The sequence below is a fragment of the Mytilus edulis genome, chromosome 7 (genome assembly GCF_963676685.1).
Source record: "Mytilus edulis chromosome 7, xbMytEdul2.2, whole genome shotgun sequence".
In the NCBI taxonomy this organism is placed as follows: domain Eukaryota; kingdom Metazoa; phylum Mollusca; class Bivalvia; order Mytilida; family Mytilidae; genus Mytilus; species Mytilus edulis.
This window is the reverse complement of record NC_092350.1, coordinates 5353466-5375077: the sequence shown is the minus strand read 5'-3', so window position 1 is coordinate 5375077 and position 21612 is coordinate 5353466. Positions and strand designations below refer to the sequence as shown.

The 21612-nt window shown below is 32.3% G+C and overlaps 1 protein-coding gene across 1 annotated transcript; it reads left to right on the top strand.

The window, feature by feature from the left end:
• The first annotated feature begins 7232 nt into the window (after nucleotides 1-7232).
• LOC139529787 (contactin-3-like) lies at nucleotides 7233-20629 on the top strand. The gene is made up of 4 exons (XM_071325680.1): nucleotides 7233-7326; nucleotides 13957-14223; nucleotides 15393-15692; nucleotides 19832-20629. The coding sequence occupies exons 1-4, from the start codon at nucleotides 7275-7277 to the stop codon at nucleotides 20236-20238; spliced, it is 1026 nt and encodes a 341-aa protein (XP_071181781.1). The 5' UTR covers nucleotides 7233-7274; the 3' UTR covers nucleotides 20239-20629.
• Nucleotides 20630-21612: the final 983 nt, after the last annotated feature.

The window sequence follows — 21612 nt, the reverse complement described above, 5'->3', positions numbered from 1 at the left end:
GCCAGAAATAGATCCGTAAATGTTCAATTTTCTCCTCTCCTTTTTATGGTATAATATGGTTTTTGTTTCTTTCATTTACATTGGGAAATAAAGAAACGATCGATGTGTATTATTCGTTTTAAAAAACTTGTTATAAATGTGTATTTTGCATTATAAGCAGTCAACCTGATTACAAACTATCATTATTTGTATTCCGTGTGGAAAGAGGTCGGGTCAATTTCGAGTGTTATCTGACATCTAAAGATTTTTTAATCAGTTCAGACGTTGATATAACAATGAAAGTTCGACTGAACATGATAAATATTGCATTTTCTATAATTCAAAGCAGAATTCGGTTTATGAACGAGATACATTTTGTACCGTAAGCGTTTTCAATTTCGTTAGTTATGTATGTTGTCTACGTATTATCCTGGTTCCCGCTACTACGTTCCGGGAGTTAGCTGTTTGATATATGTGTAACATTACGATCGGTTACCAGTCGATCTACGCGTGTATGTGTATATGACACAGTACGTTCTACTTGGGAGAATTTTGATTAAATTCTAAATGCTCATAGAATAAGAAATATAATCTAAACTGAATTATGTACCTCCTTCTGAATAATGTATTGCAATATAAATATAAATCCCTTTTGACAAGAGAAATCTCACTTTTGTCAGAAATATGTTTTTCACATGTGCAAAGGTAATCACGTGTGGCGGCCATATTGGTTTGTTGACAAATTTTTTAAGAAGCCTCTAGAACTATGACCTAAACATTGATAGTCTTCCGAAAACGTAAACTTTATGCAATATTATTTTATCAATCATGATTATTTTCATAAATTTAAATTTTATTATTTAAAGAAATAAAATTATAACAATTACGATTTTAGATTAGAGATTTTACACAGACATGCTTTGATCTATTTATAGCCAAATTAGTTTACCTGTGTGAAAATGTAAATAATGGATATTAATTTGTTTACTAAACAAGTAAAGATAAACTATGGATGGAAGATACTAATTCACATAAATATTTCAGGACATTTGATTTATTTTAAAGAATATAGGATTTAAAAACTGCAAGTGCAAACAAATTTAATTATTACATTATTAGCTGATAATTTTTTAAGCAAACATCGCAAACATCGTGGTGATGTAACTGATACAAATCACTCCATCAATCCTCCAGCTCTTTTACATATTAAGCAATAGATCTACTTATTATTGTAGAATATTCAATGAATATAGATTCATCGGGTAATCAGATATTTTTAGCTGAGTATTTTTGGGTACAAGTCAAATCGACACCTGGTCAAATCGGCACCCATAGAAAGTCAAATCGGCACCTGGTTAAATCGGCATCTTTTCAAATCGGCACCTATTTAAAGTCAATTCGGCATTCAATAATATTTGATATAATATATGGGACTGGGACTATTATGCTAATTTATTGACATAATACTTGTTGTAACATATTATATTTTTGTATGCAATTTAAAAATCATTTAAAGGACAATGCACTATTCTTTTTTTTTCACAAAGACCAACAAACAGATTGTGCCCTCCCCCCAAACCGTTATGAGTGGTGTCCCTTAAATGAGGGACTGTGCCTAAAACAAGGGGTGATTTTAAAATTTACTGTTGAAAACAATAAAAAAGGAATTAAGATTTTTAACTGGAAAGTGGGAAAATTCATTATATTTGGAACAACTTTTCTAAATGACTGGTCATATATATATTAATAAAGAAGATATATATAAGTTTAGAAACATCACAAAATTCTTTTGACATGTTTAAATTTTTAAACATTTAATACTTAATAAATGCATAGTTCTTGGGCTGGGAAAAGTTTCATCAAATAATAAGAATATAAAGATGCTCATTTTTAACAGCGGGTTGTAATGTTCTTCAAATGAGGGTTACCCCTCATTTGGAGTGTTGTTCCCAACCTGTTAAAGGTCAATCTTTGTGCATAATTCAAAATTGGAAATTTCAACAAGCATCTAATATTCTTTAATACACAAATAAATAAACCCTGGTCTGCTAGCTACATGTTCATCTTTTCTACCGATTTAATAACTAGAAACATGCAAACAGACTTAAGAAAAAGGCATGTAAGTTCATTATACAAATATAACACTTTTTCTAGACAATCCAGATCGTGCAAAATACTTTGCTAAAAATTGTAATGTTTGAAATTGTTGTTGCGCACTAAAAAAAACATGAAAACTTTCAAAAGGTATTGGGTATCTATGTTACAAGTCTTACTATCCATTTATGGGCATTATGTTTTCTGGTCTCTCCGTTCTTCCTGCTTGAGGTTAAGGTTTATGGTCGAGGTATGTTTTTATGAAGTTGAAATCCAATCAACCCAAAACTTAGTACACATGTGTTCCTAATGATATGATCTTTATAATTTTACTGCCAAATTAAAGATTTTACCTAATTTTCACAGTCCACTGAACATAGAAAATGATTGTACGGATGGGAAATCCATATACTTATGACACATTCTTGTTTGAAGAAAAAAAAATACATCGTAACGATAATGGAACAAAGCAGCCTGCTTTTATGGTAATTCAAGTTACCTTTTATTCACCTTCTTCCACCTCAGAGCAATCAGCTCTTTGATTTGTATCTGTTAAGAGTCGTATACTAAATTTTATTTTTATATAAATAAATTTATATTGTGTAATTTAAGAACTTGTATTTTGCCAAAGGATGCATAAATGAAAGTGGTGCAATTCATTTTGCTTTGATATCACAGGCACTTGTCTCAAAATTTGTTTTCCCTATATATACCTTAATGTTAAGGTATATAGGAATTTTACTTTTTGAGACAAGTGCCTGTGTTTGATATATAGATTTGAATTACAATTGTAAATGATATTGTAATGCATATGAAAATAAGGAGATGTGGTATATACATGATATTTAGTGGTTTTATCAAACTAAAGTGCATAAAAAATGGGTATAAGCAGTTTCAGGTACTACTGTACAATCGCCAACAATGAGAAAAACTCATACCGTAAAGAGAATTTCATAATTTACAAGTAAGTTTTGTTTTTGCATTGCATCATTTTCTTCTATTGTCATGTTTGTCTTAATTGCAAATATGGGAAGTGGTTAAAATGCTAATGAGACGACTATTATATATGACCACCAGATGTCATTGTTTTCTAAATGAAAAACTCCTTTTTCAATCATACCGGTAAATTACTTTATCATGTTTATACTGAAATATAATTTTGCTTTGAGTTAAAAAATATGGTCACCAAAAAAGTTGACATGTAACTATGCACATTTACCATTATGTTACTTGATGTTCTTGCAATACATACAGTACGGTGACTAGTCAGTCTTTGTCAACTACTTTTCATAGGATGGGAGTCATTGAATATGTGTATATAATCGATAATTAAAAGACGTCTATTTATGTAAATAAGAAAAAAAATTCTATGTCTTAAAAAATTCATTTCATGGCGAGGTACAGAAAATATACTGAAACAGTAGACTATGAATATAGGTGAACTAGGTACAAGAGAACTCTTAATCTTCATTACTACAAACCACCTCTGTACTATGGAAGATAATGATATACTATAGTATCTAGACTAGAAATACACACAACCTGTAATTAACTGCCTTTACAGCGCTTTCGCGCTTTGATTATCTTTAAAAATGTCCTGTACCAAGTCAGGAAAATGGCCATTGTTATATTATAGTACGTTTTTGTGTGTGTAACATTTTAACGTTGCGTTTCCGTTGTGTCGTTTGCTTTCTCTAATATTTGAGTGTGAATTCACATTACTATAAGACGTGTCACGGTACTTTTCTTTCCCAAATTCATGTATTTGGTTTTGATGTTATATTTGTTATTCTCATCGGATTTTGTATAATGCTTAGTCCGTTTCTGTGTATGTTACATTTTAATGTTGTGTCGTTGTTTTCCTCTTATATTTAACGAGTTTCCCTCAGTTTTAGTTTGTTACCCCAATTTTGTTTTTTTGTCCATAGATTTACGAGTTTTGAACAGCGGTATACTACTGTTGCCTTTATTTGACACTGAAACGAAGTTGAACAAGTTTCGTTCGTAAACAAACTGTTTATCATTTGATGAAATCTTCATGTTTCTTCAACTGAATGTTTCCAGTATTAACTGACACAATGAACATGTCAGTAGATGATGAGAGAGAGATTTTTTTTGTGTTGCCGGTTTCTTTGTGTATTTTCAACTCGGCCGAGGGTTCTAGTTAGTAGAATATTCAGTCTATCTAAAACGTGTCTTTGGTGTAAAAACGTATTATCTATGGCCAATGAAATGAATATTTATGCATCTGGAATTATCTTTACCGTTGACAATTTCGCAAATACTTGTACCTTGCATTTATCTCTGTTTTATTAATGCATAATGATTGGTCTAAAAGTTCGTGTTGTTTTGCCCATGTTATAACCTTTTCCTTATTCCATTTATCTATAGACTAGGAGGATACCTTTTATCCATGTCGTCGTATACACTAAAATAATAATCGGGTTTTGTTTATATTATGATGGACACTCATTTATTTGTTTGTAATAATTGTATCTATGTTTGTTCAGACACCAATCCTATAAAACGACATCATTCATTCATACACAATACAAAAACCTTAAGGCCTTTGAAAGTAATAACAGCAAAATAGACGTTTACCGGCAGTTAAGTAAAGATACACATTTTCACACACCAACGTCCTTACCATGTTTTTACATTTTTTCCTATTATGTCTGTTTGTTTGTTCACACGTCGTTGTCAATATAATGAAATTTTATGCGACTGTCATACAAGTAAGAGGCTTAGCTAGCTATAAAACAAGGTTTAACCCACTGTTTTCTACATAAGTAAATGCCTGTACCAAGTCAGGAATATGACAGTTGTCCGTTTTTTCAAGAACTTTTGATTTTGTAATTTGATTAGGGACTTCCCTTTTTTAGTTTTCCTCGCTGTTCAGTATTTACTTTTTTCAAGTCTTTCATTATATCTACATTCAGATGAATCTTTTATGATGGAAACTCAGACACCAAACATAACATAACGGATAAAAACAATAAAAACAAAAAAAACAAAAATTTAAAAACGGAAATGTCACATATCATTTATTAATTGAAGCAGGGACAGGATATACTAGTACAGAAAGTCCTTGATTGAAGTATGACAACGAAAGAGAAGCAGTCCTTAGATACCTCTATTCGATATGTCCTCCGGACCTCCTTCTTTGCTGTATCAGGAACCTCAAACTCCTGTCTTTTTTTAATGAGGATCTTCTGTATTGATGTAGGCGTTGAGGTAGGAAATCATTATCTCTGCTTTCTCCATTTTTTACCTTGAGTAAACCCTTCATGTCTCCTAAAACTCCTTTTTCCGTTGCTACATTTGGGTCTATTCTACAATACAAAAAATACTCAACATTACTGATAAGAAAATCCTTAAACTACTTGTGTGAAGTTTTAATAGTTATCAAAGGTACCAGGCTTATGATTTTATACGCCAGACGCGCGTTTCGTCTACATAAGACTCATTATTTACGCCTAATTCAAAATGGTTAAAAAGCCAAACAAGTATAAAGTTGAAGAGCATCGAGGACCCAAAATTCTAAAGATTTGTGCCAAATACGTCTATGGTTATCTATGCCTGGGATAAGAAAATCCATAGTTTTCGAATAATTCATACTTTTGTTTTGTAAATTTAACAAAATGACCATATAATTGATAATATGCGTATGAAACGTTGTTTTTTTCTACATAAAATCATCCTTTGCACAAATGACAGGATACACTTACAAAATATATGTCATGGCTTTTTATATAGATATATTATCTTGGTTATTTTAAGTATTTTAACGTAAATCACGTAAATTTATAGAAATGCCTTGTGAAACAACATTTATTGAAAGGGGTGTCGTATTCTATTTGAAAAATATAACTTGTCATGAATAAAGGCAACAGTAGTATACTGCTGTTCGAAAGTAATAAATCGATTGAGGGAAAACAAATCCGGATTACAAACTACAACTAAGGTAAGCACACCAATTATAAGAGGAAACCAACGAAACAACAGAAAAACTGAATTGCAATAAAAAAAAACACAATGCAACACGCACAGAAACGAACTATAAGATAACAACTGCCATTTTCCTGAGTTGGTACAGGACATTGTAAGAAAAAATGGTGAGTTGAACCTGGTTTTGCGGCTAGCAAATTTTGATGTTGTTTCGTACAATTCTTTATAGGAGTCTTTAACATTTATTGATTGTAATCACTATCGTGTCTTATATCTGATTTTCTGCACTCCCGTTTTGAATTTATCTTTCGAGTTCAGTGTTTCTTATATACATTTTACATTTGAATTTACTATATTTATTATTTAAGACATCGGATGCTAACTGTGCCGTGGAAATTATAATTGTTATCCTTTGCATTGACCGAAACAAACCCTCATATATGAACACTCATTTTCTAAACCGAAACAAACCGCGACCGACCATCAGAAAGTCATTCTGTTATTTGATGGGTATGAAATGGAACATATATGTTTATGCGGAGGGCCCTCGTGTGACCCTATTTGGAGTCAGTAAATCATCAGCTATATATACAACTAATTATACAAATTCAAATCTTACACAATGGAAGTTAAGGCATTGAATCAGTTTAAATGCACCATTGATATTGTCTCCGGGAAATGTCTATACAAGTCAGTTGATTTCCACTCGTTGCGTTGGTTGGTAACTTTTGCTTTTGTCGGTTTTGTTGCACTCCCATTTTTAATTTATCTTGGATTTCTGTATCTTTTCTTATTGAGATGGCGAAGTATTTCCTTAGACTTATTTTTGTGATTTTACTTTTTTTATACTATTTTAGCTTGTGCGTATACGACAGAACTCAAACCGTAACTCAAATTTAATGTGAACAGTTCAGTCAATGGCCACAAGGGTACGGATGAACAAAATGCCAAACACATGATATTGTCCACGCTCTTCCTTTTCTTACAAATAACATTATCTTGACTTTTTATTTTAAGGATTAATGTTAATTTTTTGTACAACAAATAAGTGATTTCACTGTTTATCTCCGGATGATACTCTAGGGGTTTTATATAATGAACATATTTACAATGAAATTTAGCATACCTGATAAATTTGATATACATATTTCACAATGACAAAACACAAATAGATATATCAAATGTCCTTATTTTTAATACACTAAACCTCATGGACTTCCTTGTTGGATTTAGCGGATTAGGAAATTGACAGAATGTTGAAAACATTCATCATCTTCAGTGTAACAAGATTGTTTTCTTCAGCTGGTGGGTAAATATAAACTATAAATAGTGTCAGAACCAAGAGGGGGGGGGGAGGGGGTATACTTTGTTTTTCACTATCAATATTTCTGTTACTAAATACTGAATACAAAAAAGATAAGTGCTGTATAAACTTTAATCCGCCACATGTTTTTGAATGGTTGATACCGAATAGAATTAATAAACTTAAGTAAATGCCATAGCATGATAAAGCTATACTTTACATCTCTTCTATAAATTGATTGAATAACAAAGTTTTTCCAAGATAAAATGGTAAATCTTGAAAGTAGTCAGATAGAGAATAGCTGAATAATCATTCTCAAGTAACAAATGTTTTGATTTTTGATGAACTGAAAAATACCAAATAATGAAATCGACTACACCGGCTACACACTTATTTATAATTTGGTTGCTGCATTTTTGTAGTTTGAATACAAACAAACAAATGAATGAACATATACTTTATAAGGGTCTCACCTATTTGAAACATTTGATATAAAACACAATAAGATAGTGACAGATCAGTTTATAAAAGAGCCACTCTTAAAAAAAATCATTAGAGAGTGTACAAAATATAAAAAAAAAACGTTTATATTTCATATATATCATTACGTTGTAGCATAAAGCATACATTTATATTGTATATATATTAATATATCGTAGCATAAAACATAAAATTGAGAATGGAAATGGGGAATGTGTCAAAGAGACAACAACCCGACCAAATAAAAAACAACAGCAGAGGGTCACCAACAGGTCTTCAATGTAGCGAGAAATTCCCGCACCCGGAGGCGTCCTTCAGCTGGCCCCTAAACAAATATATAATAGTCCAGTGATAATGAACGCCATACTAATTTCCAAATTGTACACAAGAAACTAAAATTAAAATAATACAAGACTAACAAAGGCCAGAGGCTCCTGACTTGGGACAGGCGCAAAAATGCGGCGGGGTTAAACATGTTTGTGAGATCTCAACCCTCCCCCTATACCTCTAACCAATGTAGAAAAGTAAACGCATAACAATACGCACATTAAAATTCAGTTTAAGAGAAGTCCGAGTCTGATGTCAGAAGATGTAAACAAAGAAAATAAACAAAATGACAACAATACATAAATAACAACAGACTACTAGCAGTTAACTGACATGCCAGCTCCAGACTTCAATTAAACTGACTGAAAGATTATGATTTCATCATATGAACATCAGGCACAATCCTTCCCGTTAGGGGTTTACTATCATACCATCATAACATATATGAGAAGAACATAACCCGTGTCATGCCAACAACTGTTTTTAGAGCAAATGTGTTTAGTTCCGATGCAAAGACCTTATCAGTGACTCAATATTAACGCCAAAATATGCAATCTTTAATGACTTGACAACAGTATCGTAATTATATCCCTTCTTAATAAGTCTATTCAAAGGATTTGTAAGTTTCTGAGGTGAATACTGACACCTTTGTGCTTTATAAAGAATATTTCCATAAAAAATTTGATGTGAAATACCTGAACGTATTAGAAGTCTGCATGTTGAGCTATATTTACGAATGATGTCTTTATACCGATGATAAAATTTAGTAAATGTTTTGACTAGTTTGTGATATCGAAAACCCTGGTGTAATAATTTTTCAGTAATACATAAATTTCTCTCGTTAAAATCTAAAACATTGTTACATACACGAGCGAATTGTACAAGTTGAGATATATACACACCGTAAGATGGTGACAAGGGAATGTCACCATCTAAAAACGGATAATTAACGATAGGAAATGAAAAATCATCCCTTTTATCATAAATTTTAGTATTCAGCTTTCCATTAGTGATATAGATATCAAGATCGAGAAAAGGACAGTGGACATTGTTAGTATTAGCTTTATTTAAAGTAAGTTCAACAGGATAAATTTCATTAATATACATACTGAAGTCGTCATTATTGAGAGCCAAAATATCATCCAAATATCTAAAAGTATTATTAAATTTGTTTATCAGATGTTGTTTCGATGGGTCTTTGCTTATTTTTGTCATAAATTGTAACTCATAACAATACAAAAACAGGTCCGCAATAAGTGGTGCACAGTTAGTCCCCATTGGAATTCCGATAATCTGACGATATACGGAATCCCCAAAGCGATCAAAAATGTTATCTAGTAAAAATTCAAGGACATATATAGTATCAAAACATGTCCAATTAACATAGTTTTTTTGTTTATTGCTACTAAAAAATGACCTAAAAGAGTTTGAACATATATATTCACATTCTGATTTTTTGAATGCCCATTAAATTAGGTGTGTGAATTTTTTCTTAATGAGAATGTGAGGCAATGTGGAATACAGGGTAGAAAAATCAAAACTTTGAACAGATTCAAAATCACCAATATAAGCATGCAATTTATCAAGTACTTCCAACGAGTTCTTGACACTCCAAAAGTAATTTATTCCACCATTTTCGAAGGCCTTATTTGAACAATTTATTATCAGGTTTTTAATTGTACCAAGTGTGCTGGTAAGAAGAATAGACAATTTAGTAGTTGAACAATGGCTTGAAGACGAAATAAATCTATATTTGTAAGGGGTTTTGTGTAGCTTCGGAAGCCAATACATAGTTGGGACTTTCATTGTATTTGGCTCTGCTTGTAAAGCGGTGGCTAAAAGTTTATGTTTCAGTTGGAATGTTGGTGATTTCCTTTTTCAGAACCTCAATGTAAAATTTACGTCAAACAATAAATATGCTAAATATATTATTAGCAGCTTTATCGGCCGGAACAAAAACAAATTCCTTGGCTAGTTCTTTTAGTTTATGTTTGATACGAGAAATAGGTTTATTGTGGTTATTGTTAATAATAAAATGTTCTTTAAAATGTTGAATACGTATATCAACTATCTTCATTACTGAATTAAAAAAAAGAGTCCAAAGATATTTTGTCAGCTTTTTCCCGTTTTATCCATTTCATACAGTAAGTATGGAGTGAGTCGTGGATGATATTACGACACTCATTCCAATTAATAATTGACGGGGGACGATATTTAGGTCCTTTACTGAGGAATGATTTTAACTCTCGGTCTTGAACGATGTTAAGATCTCCTGTTATAACATGGGAAATGGGTCCATAAATATATTCGGAATTACTGCAATTACATGAAGTAGATGTATTTCCACTGATATTAACATCTTTACACAATTGACTATAATTAAACACAAATTTCCGGGTAGATTTCTTGTAAATATAACAAATAAGAGGTAGCTCAGTATTGTCAAAATATCCAGGAATTTGTTCTTTAACAGAATGGTCGTTAAATATACCGGCAATATTTACAAAATCAAAGCCTTTATTGACAAACTTAATTTTAATAAAATGTAGTTTATGATCTTCAGGTCGATCAATTTTGGGAAATAATTTAGAATAATATGCCATAATAATTTGAACAATTTCATACTTAGGACTGTTATATGAAATTGTGTTGCAATCCTCCAAAATTTTATTCAACTTATTAACCGGTAACGAACAGAGTTTTGTTAACAGATAATGTCTGCCGTTGTTTTTTGAAATAGAAATTAGGTCCGAAATATTGGTATGATTGGCCCGAAATTTTCTTTGATTGCGATTTGTTCTACGACCGTGAGAACGTTTTTTACGAACAGTTTTAGAAACTATATCCAAAATGTTAACGGAATTGGTTCTAGATATATTACCAATTCCCATGATATTATCATTTAGACCGAGAGGGTAAATTGTCTGTAATTTTTTAATCCAATTTAATTCAATTATTTTCCGTGATCGTACAAACTTTGAATGAGATTCACCAGGCTGCTTATTTACTACTTCTAAAGGTTGAACTGCTAAATATTTAAAAGGATGGTTGTGCTTCTTAAGGTGTTGGTAAATGATACTTTTGAATTTATTGGGTCTTTTAAAACGATACAGATGTTCTTGAGTGCGTTTAGATAAATATCGTCCAGTTTCTCCTACGTACTGAATACCACACCCCGGTTTGTTTCATGTGAGTAAATAAATAATACTGTTTGTTTTTCAAGTTATATCAGTTTCAAAATTTAAAGAAAATGTGCGACCATTAAACGTGAACCTTACCGTATTGTTGGTGGAAAGACGGGGACATGTAAGTCAATTTGTGGCATGACACTTATCGATAGAAGGGTAACCACGATTTTTATTGTTAAAAATGTTAGCGATGGTAGTATTTTTAGATAACCGATTTTGAAGATTGAGACGTGTAGATACCCTTTGAACAAGTTTAGTATTTAGTAATTTTCCATTTCTAGGCTATTGCATATATATTAATATATCGTAGCATAAAACATACATTTATATTACTATATATATCGTAGCACAGTTATTTCGAGTTTAATTTATTTGTACTGCATTCCTGTCATGCAATGTTTTCCTTTTAACGGTATTTTTTACATTGCCATAACACGCGATGTTTGGCTAGCCACAAAATCAGGTTCAACCCACCATTTTTAACGAGGTTTCGTGGAGATCTTAGAACACTAATGTAATTTTGATATCCTATACATTAAATAACGTCCAATTATCAATCTTATGTTGAAATTCCAGAGGCATGTCAAACATCAAAATGACAATTTGTTCTCATTTTGCGTTTTGAGCAAACTTCAAAGAAATTTGGATTACCATAACAATAAACATTAAATAATTACATACTACACCGAATTTTCATGAACAAAAGACTTTTTGGAAATTTTCAAAATACAACACGCTTCAACTGGCGTTTGTAGCAAACACCAAGTACAACCTCTAGTAGTATAGTATCAGAAGACAGGATCACGAACACTGCCATACAGAACTTAATTCGTGTACTTAAGATGCGGACTAAGATTAATAAAAAACAAAAGAGTGAGGGGACTTTAGACAGTTACCGAGACAGAAGAAAACATAATACGTCGAAAAGAAAGATATGGCGAAATATTTTCTTAAAGATTTTAATGGATTGAATTTTGTGATCTTATTACGTTTTAAAACAGAAATCACAAACAATGACGCAGGTATGCAACTAAATACCACAGTATCTTTATCAAGTTGAGTGTCGAATAGATGAAACATATGATCAATTTATTTGGTATAGAGTTTTATTGGGTATATGCTTGAAAAAATTAAATCTACCCTTATAAAATATTTTACGATTTTGAATGACTGTGATAAAAGATAAATGAAACTTTACGTAATTGCAGTAATGCTTGTGAAATACAGTGATGGTTATCTCGACAGCAAGGCATGTTTTATTCTCTTTTCTGCCGAAACCCCAACTTGTCCGTGATGGTACGGATGGTTCTTATTATTAGGTTTTTCCACTTTTCTATGGAAAGGCCAATTAAAGGAGTAGGTCCAGTAAGACCCCTTTTTGGCCCCAAAATATAGCATTTGTTTTTACAATTGTTAAAATGTAAACTTTAAGTTATTTAATAGAAGGTAGAATGCTTCTGCTACATAAATATGGCCTGTTTATCGGGAACTAGCATTAAACTTGTGTTTGATTATAAAACATAACATATATAAAGATTGAGGATGAACACGGATGCGGCCACTTTCATTTTTGACAAAAACCATCTGAAAAGTGACATTTTTTTTTTACATATTTGATAGATTTTTCATCTTCAAGTTTGAAACGGAGCGTTTTTAATGACTCAATCAGTTAAAATCTTTCACATACACTAATTGAAATAGACAATTTAGTGTTCACAAAGTGTACAAAATTTTTCGTCAGATGAACCTGAAATTTGGGACCAAAATCAGCCCTTATCGGAACCGAACTACTCCTTTGTTCTGATTACTATTTTTTTACTTGTTTATTGTCTTTGGTGGCTGCGTAAAATGTCCCTTAGATTTTTTGTATATGATAGCGAACAAATATTGTGACTTTGAAACTGACCCTGTTTAAAAGTAAAATCACAAAAATACTGAACTCTGATGAAAAATCAAATCAGAAAGTCCCTAATCAAATGGAAAAATCAAGTGATAAAGCAAGTCAAACGAATGTACAACAACTGTCATTTTCCTAAATTCACAAACACTGTCCCAGATATGCAATTAAATACCACGATATTCGATAGAACACTTTTATTGTAAGAGTTATCTCCCTATGCACTGTTTTCTTGCGTGTGCATCTCCTTCATAACTAAAGTGGCAGGTTAAACATGTAGGGAGATTCTTATCTTCTCCTCACCTTGGACATTGGTGTAATAGTACAACATAAGAACGAACTATACAAATCAGTTGAAAAAGGCTTAACTCATCATACAAATAGAAATACTACACAGAGTGGACATGGCCGGGTACTTGTATATCCCAACCGAACAAAAAGACACTATAAGTACAGATCTGAGAGTACTCGCAGTTAACTGATAGCTAGTATAAAAGCCATTAACAACTAATAAAAGAAATGATGCCTCTAGTAAAGTTAAATTTGATTTTTCTACTCTATTTTATAAAAAGAGTTAAAAGACCTTCGACAGGTTTCTTTACCATATATTTTTAATGGTTTTTTTTCTTTTTCTTTTTAGAGGCTATTATTTATACAATAATAATGATGTTACTATGTATCTAATATCTGGGTTTTTTTTTCTGTAAACATTCAATTTTAGTACATGTTTCTTCTTATAGTTAACGTAAATTCAAATAGTAGTGTGAATTTGAACTGCGAACTGGCTCTTCCAACTGGATATACATATCATTGGGAAAAGAAGTTTGATGATTTGTACTTTCGCAATATACAAGAATTAAAAGTTGACCAAGATGACAAATATGAAAATGTAAACAGCAAAACGTTAAGAATAAATTTTCTTAGTTTTGATGACAGTACTTTCTATAGATGCTTAATCCGAACAAATCCTGTTATTTATGGACAAGAGCTGGATGTAGTTGTTTCTGGTAAATATGTTTTATGTAGTTTCTAGTAAATAAAGATAAAAAGATGGGAAGTGTTTGTAGCTTTTGCGTTAAAAATGATATTCAATATAAATTTATTCTACCTTGTGATTAAAAATAAACCAAAACAGTAGTATACCACTGTTCAAAAGTCATAAATCGATTTAGAGAAATCAAATTAAGATCGAAAACAAAAACCAAGGGAAACACATCAACTTTAAGGAAAACAACGAAAACAACGACACAGAAACACTGAAGTACAACAATAATATTAATAACGATAATGCATAACACACATAAACCAATTATAAGATAACAACCGCCTTTTCCTGACTTGGTTCAGTAAATGTAAAGACAAAATTGCGGTTTGAATCTCGATTTGTGGCTAGCAAAATATTGCGCTTTTATATCACTAAAATGACAACATTACATGACAGGAATAAAGGTCAAATAAATGCAGGAACATTCAGAACAGAGAAATAAACGAATAAACAATACACTACTGGAAGTTCATTTCGACATGCTCACCACAGAATAAAAACGTACACGTAAAACAACATAGGACAGCACACAAAAACAGCACAGCAAAAGCACGAACTGTCCGTCACACAACTGTCAGTAGGATTTGGCTTCGGAGACCAGAAACAAATAAGGATGTCGCGTCGTCATACCAGGTCCCATTTGTAGATCATATGTTCCCACACATGTTTACCCTCTTTCTTGATATGTATCTTTAAAAAGCTTGGATTTAGGAGATTTAAACATCGGTAAAGTACTGTTACCTGTAACTGAAACATGTACAGTATGTTGTGGATTATAATGATATAATGAAATCAAGACAACAACAATCAAAACCAAGGAGTAAAGTTTGGCAAAAATGACCTTATAAAAATAAGAAGCTGTTGTAAGGTTGCCAATGAAACATTTCTCCATCAGAACCCCAATGATGTTTTGGGATATATAGTGTTGTCCCTTTTCATTCATTTATTCTTAGTGTCGAATCCGGGGAATATAAAATATTGTTTCTGTTCAAATAGGATATAATTTTGAAAAACAAATAGCAGTATTGTAAAATTAAAAAAATAACACAGCATTACTCGATGTTTTAAAAGCTTGATTATGCTTATCTATTCATAGTTATGTGATGCCATATATCGACGTTTTTGTTACAGGTAAACCCATTCTTTCTACAAGCCAAACTAAATACACCGTTAAAGGTGTATTCTATACATTAGTATGTCATCCGCATTATCGCACAAACCCTTCAATTACAAATTCTTGGTGGTTAAGGAAACTGAATGGTTTCAAATCATTTAGCGTTGTATCATCAGGATCAAAATATTCAGAAGGAAGCAAATCATACCCAGTATTAAACATATTGAACGTTGAGACAGCTGACGCAGGAATTTACAGATGTTTCGCCCAAAATTCAAGAGGGACTACCTATGCGGATACCAAGTTAAACGTTGGAGGTTTGTGTCTAACAAATAAAATACACTGACACATAATCTATGAAAATCATGATGTTACATATTTTACTGCAGACATCGAAGGTAAAATTGAGAACGGAAATGGGGAATGTGTCAAAGAGACAACAACCCAACCATAGAGCAGACAATAGCCGACGGTCACCAATGGGTCTTCAATGTAGCGAGAAACTCACTCACCCGGAGGCGTCTTTCAGCTGGCCCATAAACAAATATGTATAATAGTTCAGTGATAATGAACGTCATACTATACTCAAAATTATACACAAGAAACTAAAATTAAAAATCATACAAGACTATCAAAGGCAAGAGGCTCCTGACTTGGGACAGGCGAAAAATTGCGGCAGGATAAACATGTTTTTTTAACTCACCTGGCCCATAGGGCCAGGTGAGCTTTTCCCACAAATTTGCTTCCGGCGTCCGTCGTCGTCCGTCGTCCGTCGTCTGTCGTCGTCCGTCGTTGTTAACTTTTACAAAAATCTTCTTCTCTAAAACTACTAGGCCAAATTTAACCAAACTTGGCCACAGTCATTTTTGGGGTATATAGTTTAAAAAATGTGTCCGGTGACCCGGCCAACCAACCAAGATGGCCGCGATGGCTAAAAATAGAACATAGGGGTAAAATGCAGTTTTTGGCTTATAACTCAAAAACCAAAGCATTTAGAGCAAATCTGACAGGGGTAAAATTGTTTAACAGGTCAAGATCTATCTGCCCTGAAATTGTTTTTTTGTTGGGTTGCTGCCCCTGAATTGGTAATTTTAAGGAAGTTTGGCTGTTTTTGGTTATTATCTTGAATATTATTATAGATAGAGATAAACTGTAAACAGCAATAATATTTAGCAAAGTAAGATTTACAAATAAGTCCAGATGACTGCAATGGTCAATTGACCCCTTAAGGAGTTATTGTCCTTTATAGTCAATTTTTAACAATTTTTCATAAAATTTGTAAAATTTTACTAACATTTTCCACTGAAACTACTGTTCATCATGGATAGAGATAATTGTAAGCAGCAAGAATGTTCAGTAAAGTAATGTGTACAAACACATCACCATCACCAAAAAACAATTTTGTCATGAATCCATCTGCTTCCTTTGTTTAATATTCACATAGACCAAGGTGAGCGACACAGGCTCTTTAGAGTCTCTAGTTTTAAGATCTAAACCCTCTTCATATACCTCAAGCCAATGAAGAAAATTAAACGCACAACAAAACACACAGTAAAATTCAGTTTAAAAGAAGTTCGAGTCCGATGTCAGAACATGAAACAAAAGAAAATAAACAAAATGACAATGATACATAAATAACAACAGACTACTAGCAGTTACTGATCTATTATATCGAAATCCCCGGTGTGATAATTTTTCAGTAATACATACATTTCTCTCGCTAAAATCTAATACGTATATACATTCTTTAGCTCACCTGTCCCAGATTTTCTCCTCTGAAACTACTGGACCACAGGAGTAAGACTCCCTTCTGGCCCCTAAATATAGCAGTTTTACAAAATTGTTAAAATGTATACTTTTAGTTATTTATTGGAAAGAAGAATGCTTCTGCTGCATAAATACGGGCTGTTTTTGACAATAAAATGCACATATATCGGGAACTAGCATCATTAAGGCATGCTAAATTACTGAATTCTTCACCATTTTAGCATTTAAGTTAAATTTTAGACGGTTTCCGTCTTAAATGAAGGTGCCGCTTTGTGTTCATTCTTAATATTGAAATGTAAGTTGTATTTGATGATAATACATTACATATATAAAGGTTGAGGATGAACACGGATGCGGACAGATTTGTCATATCTAAGCTAGAATCGGAGCGTTTGCAATGAGTAAATCTTTCACATAAACTTATTGAATCAACTAAAATAAGTGTTTAAAAAGTGTTTAAAATATTTCGTCAGATGAACTTGAAATTTGAGGCCAACATCGGCCCTTACCGGACCTACTCCTTTAACCAAACTGCATCTTGTTGAAAAAGAGATAAAGGATACTACAGATACAATTAAATCGGCCTCATATCTGGTCTTACTTCTAGAAATTGACAATGAGGGTCGGTTGAAAACAAAACTTTACGACAAAAAGAGATAATTTCAACTTTTCAATTGTAAACTTTCCATTTCTAGGTAGCAACATTCCAGCAGCACCTGCATACGGGTTATACAATGTATATCTCCCAATTGATACGATATTCCCGTGCTTCATTTCCTATCATAATTTTCTTGATAGAGGGTTGCTGTTCACAAGGAAGCTATTAAACCAAGAGTTCCAAATGGTGAATTTGAAATCATTCCTTCGTAAATTTTTCGGACGCCACCAGAGTTGGTTAACCGTTATAGTGTAACGTTAACCGTTTCACAAATGATATCGGATATGTTCCTTACGTCGAAAATACAATCCCCTTCCCCTTCATGAATGTTACCTACCGTATTAGACTAATTAACATTAGCAACACGACGGGTGCCACATGTGGAGCAGGATATGTACCTGAGATCACCCCTAGTCTGTAGTGGGGTTCGTGTTGTTTATTCGTTAGTTTTCTATGTTGTGTCATGTGTACTATTGTTTGTCTGTTTGTCTGTTTCATTTTTAGCCATGGCGTTGTCAGTGTATTTTCAATTTATGAGTTTGACTGTCCCTCTGGTATCTTTCGTCCCTCTTTTACAAAAATCTTCTTTTCTGAAACTACTGGGACAAACTTAACCAAACTTAGCCACAATCATTATTAGGGTATCTTGTTTACAAAGTGTGTGTGGTGATTCAGCCAACCAACCAAGCTGGCCGCTCCGGCTAAAAATAGATCATTTGGGTAAAATGTAGATATTGGCTTATAACTTTGAAACCACACCATTTAGAGCAAATCTGTCACAAGAGGTCAATTTTTTAATCAAGTCAATATCTATATGTCGTGAAATTTTCAGATGAATTGGACAACTGGTTGTTGGGTTGCTGCCCCCAATTGGTAATTTTTAAAGAAATTTTTCTGTTTTTGGTTATTATCTTGAATACTATTATCAATACAGTCTCTGTTAACAGCAAAAATGTTCAGCAAAGTAAGATCTACAAATAATTATTCATGAACAAAATGGCCAGTTGATCCCTTAAGGAGTTATTGCCCTTTATAGTCATTAATTTGGTAAATATTTGAAAACTTATACAAAATATTTTCCTCTGTAACTAAAGGGCCAGGTTTATTAAAGATAAAGCAAATTGTAAGTAGCACGAATATTCAGTAAAGTATGATTTAAGAAAACATCATTATCACTGAAACACAATTTTTTTCATGAATCCATCTGTGTCACATAGACCAAGGTGAGCGACACAGGCTCTTAAGAGCATCTAGTTACATATACTACTATCTCTTATTTACCACATTTAGACAGTAGAAGGAACAACATTGAATTTGATACTGTTGTTCTATTTTAACTATGCGTTGCAGGTATCATTTAACAAATAAAACAGTCGCCAGGTTAAAATTTATCATTACAGGTTTTAATTTTCTTTAAAAATTAAATTCGATCCCACAATTTAATATCTGTTTTCATTACAGAGTTTTATTACGCTCTATTCATTACAACAATTTAAATATTCAAGTGATCGTGAATCGTGAAATTAATCATCGTCATTTAAAATTTAAAAAAAAACACAAAAAAACACAACATTTCAGTATAAATTCAAAAGAAAATATAAAAACTCTGATAAAATTGATTTTAAAAAACAACAAGGACCGTATGAAAATTTCATAAACTTTTATCTAAACATGAATATTAACACAATGTTTTCAATTAATATTAATTCATATAAACGTAGAACATGTTATATAATATATAAAGATATCTCTGTTCAAATGATATCAGCATGACACAATTTGCAGTTTACAATAGATGAAATAACTTCAATTCAATCTTTAAGTATTTACAAATATCTATACCCTGTTCATACTTTTTATGTGTAAATATTTAGTTGATATACCTATGAAAAACGTAAAATGTAAGTCTTTCATAATTTTGTCTCATTTTAAAAATAAACTTTGGATTTATTTATGAGTGGACCTCATCATGATTTGCATTTGTTAGTTCTATTGTATGATGTATGGTTTTGTTCCAATGTCTATTCTCAGATGAACCTGTCGTCGTTATCGAAAAAGAAATTTATTATCCACTTGTCAGCAAAACATTGTTCATAGGTTGTTCAACGGGCGATTCACACTCTGCTACCTGGAAGATAAGTAATTCACCTTTAATGTTCTTTTTACCAAGCACACAGTACAGTGTTGGTACAATCCCGAATCCAGATCTAACAGTATATAATATTTCTAAAGCTAGAAATGGTCGCTACCAGTGCTGTGGTACAAATCTTTTTGGAACCAAGTGTGTTGGAGCTCAAGTGATATCTGGAAGCAAGTATTTTTTTTTTTTTTTTAAACATGAAATAGAAATGACAAATAGGAAGATAGCAAGGAGCAATCACGAATCAAACAAGATTTATTTATTGATTTTAGTCAAACACCACTTTTTACGATACTAGTATTTTGCTATTGTGTGAGGGTCAGTAATTTTTTGCTTGTGGAAGCCAGGGTGCATGGAGACAACAACCGATTCGACATAAAACACCATGATTCTAGATAAAAGAGAAACCATAAATTCACAAAGCACAACTCGGAAGGGTATCTTAGAGTAAAACGGTCTCAACAAAAATCGGGAGGAGACGTAGTGTGTATTCGACTGGATGAGAAATTGAATATCTCGTCTTGATATTATCCTGTTTAACCGTTGATGAAAAATACAAGTTCTATAAAATAAAGGTTGTCGTATCTTATTTACACCTACATACGTAGGACTCTAAAGTGCGATGGTTACGCTAAAGTGCGATGGTTGTTTGTTTGCTAAAGTACGATGGTATATCACGCTAAACTTCGATGGACCCAAAAGGTTAGATTTTAGGATTAAAAACGTGAAAGTACATGAATGTTGAAACAAATTTATTCAAATCTATAATTTACGCCTGAAAACATGTACCTTTATTTTACAGACGTTTTTTTCAATAAAATCCACAATATTTTAACCGCAGGGACCGCAAAGTAATTTCTAAAACTGCAATTAACGTAAAAATTATTAAAATGTATCAGCTCGCTTCCAATAAATGCAGGATACATGATACGTATGCATATCTTAAATTTGTATCTATAAAGTTAACTGCAGATTCAAGTCCTCATTCAAGCAAATAAAAACCCCACACACATTTGTTTCAGCAGACAAAGAACGGTTAGGTTTAAATTAATAAAGTGATGGACACTTGCTTTCCGACTGCATGGTTTCACGGGTAGTTAGGTCGTCATATCGAGGAGCATTTAGTACAGTGATTTTGTCATAATTTGGTTAAGTTGGTCATGGATAAGTTATGTAACTTCCCAAAACGATTATCTCATTTATATTCAAATGAGCAAATAAAAAGCAAATTAAATGTTTCAATCTATATTGTAAGTCAAACTATTTAAATTGAAATTGTTGTTTTTAAGAAATTAACCCAGGATAACTAAGATATCTAGTTGGTATGGGTTGGTTAAGCGATTGACATGGTTCAGTTAAGAGTCTAGAAATTCGGCATGGTTTTGGTTACATTTGTCAAGGTTTAGATCAAAATTAATACATCTTTGTGGCACCTTAAAATTGTTAGTTTGTTTGAATACGATTGTGAAAATTAGGTTACACAATTTACTAATTGACTAAAGAGGGAAAAAAGTCTTTTGATCAAATTCGGTGGGCGTAAGCGGCAAAAAGGCCGGGCAAATCGAACATTTATATATTTTTATAACCCGCGCAACGCATTGCAAGGTAAATGGAAATATTTTGCGTTTGCATTTTCGTCATTTCGTCTTTGCGTTCATCCGTCCAGTCTCAC

Coding starts and splice junctions, on each gene's coding strand:
- LOC139529787 (XM_071325680.1), top strand. CDS start 7,275: ATGTTGAAAACATTCATCATCTTCAGTGTAACAAGATTGTTTTCTTCA. Junction 14,224..15,392: donor GCTGGATGTAGTTGTTTCTG/GTAAATATGTTT, acceptor TTTTTGTTACAG/GTAAACCCATTCTTTCTACA. Junction 15,693..19,831: donor TACCAAGTTAAACGTTGGAG/GTTTGTGTCTAA, acceptor GTCTATTCTCAG/ATGAACCTGTCGTCGTTATC.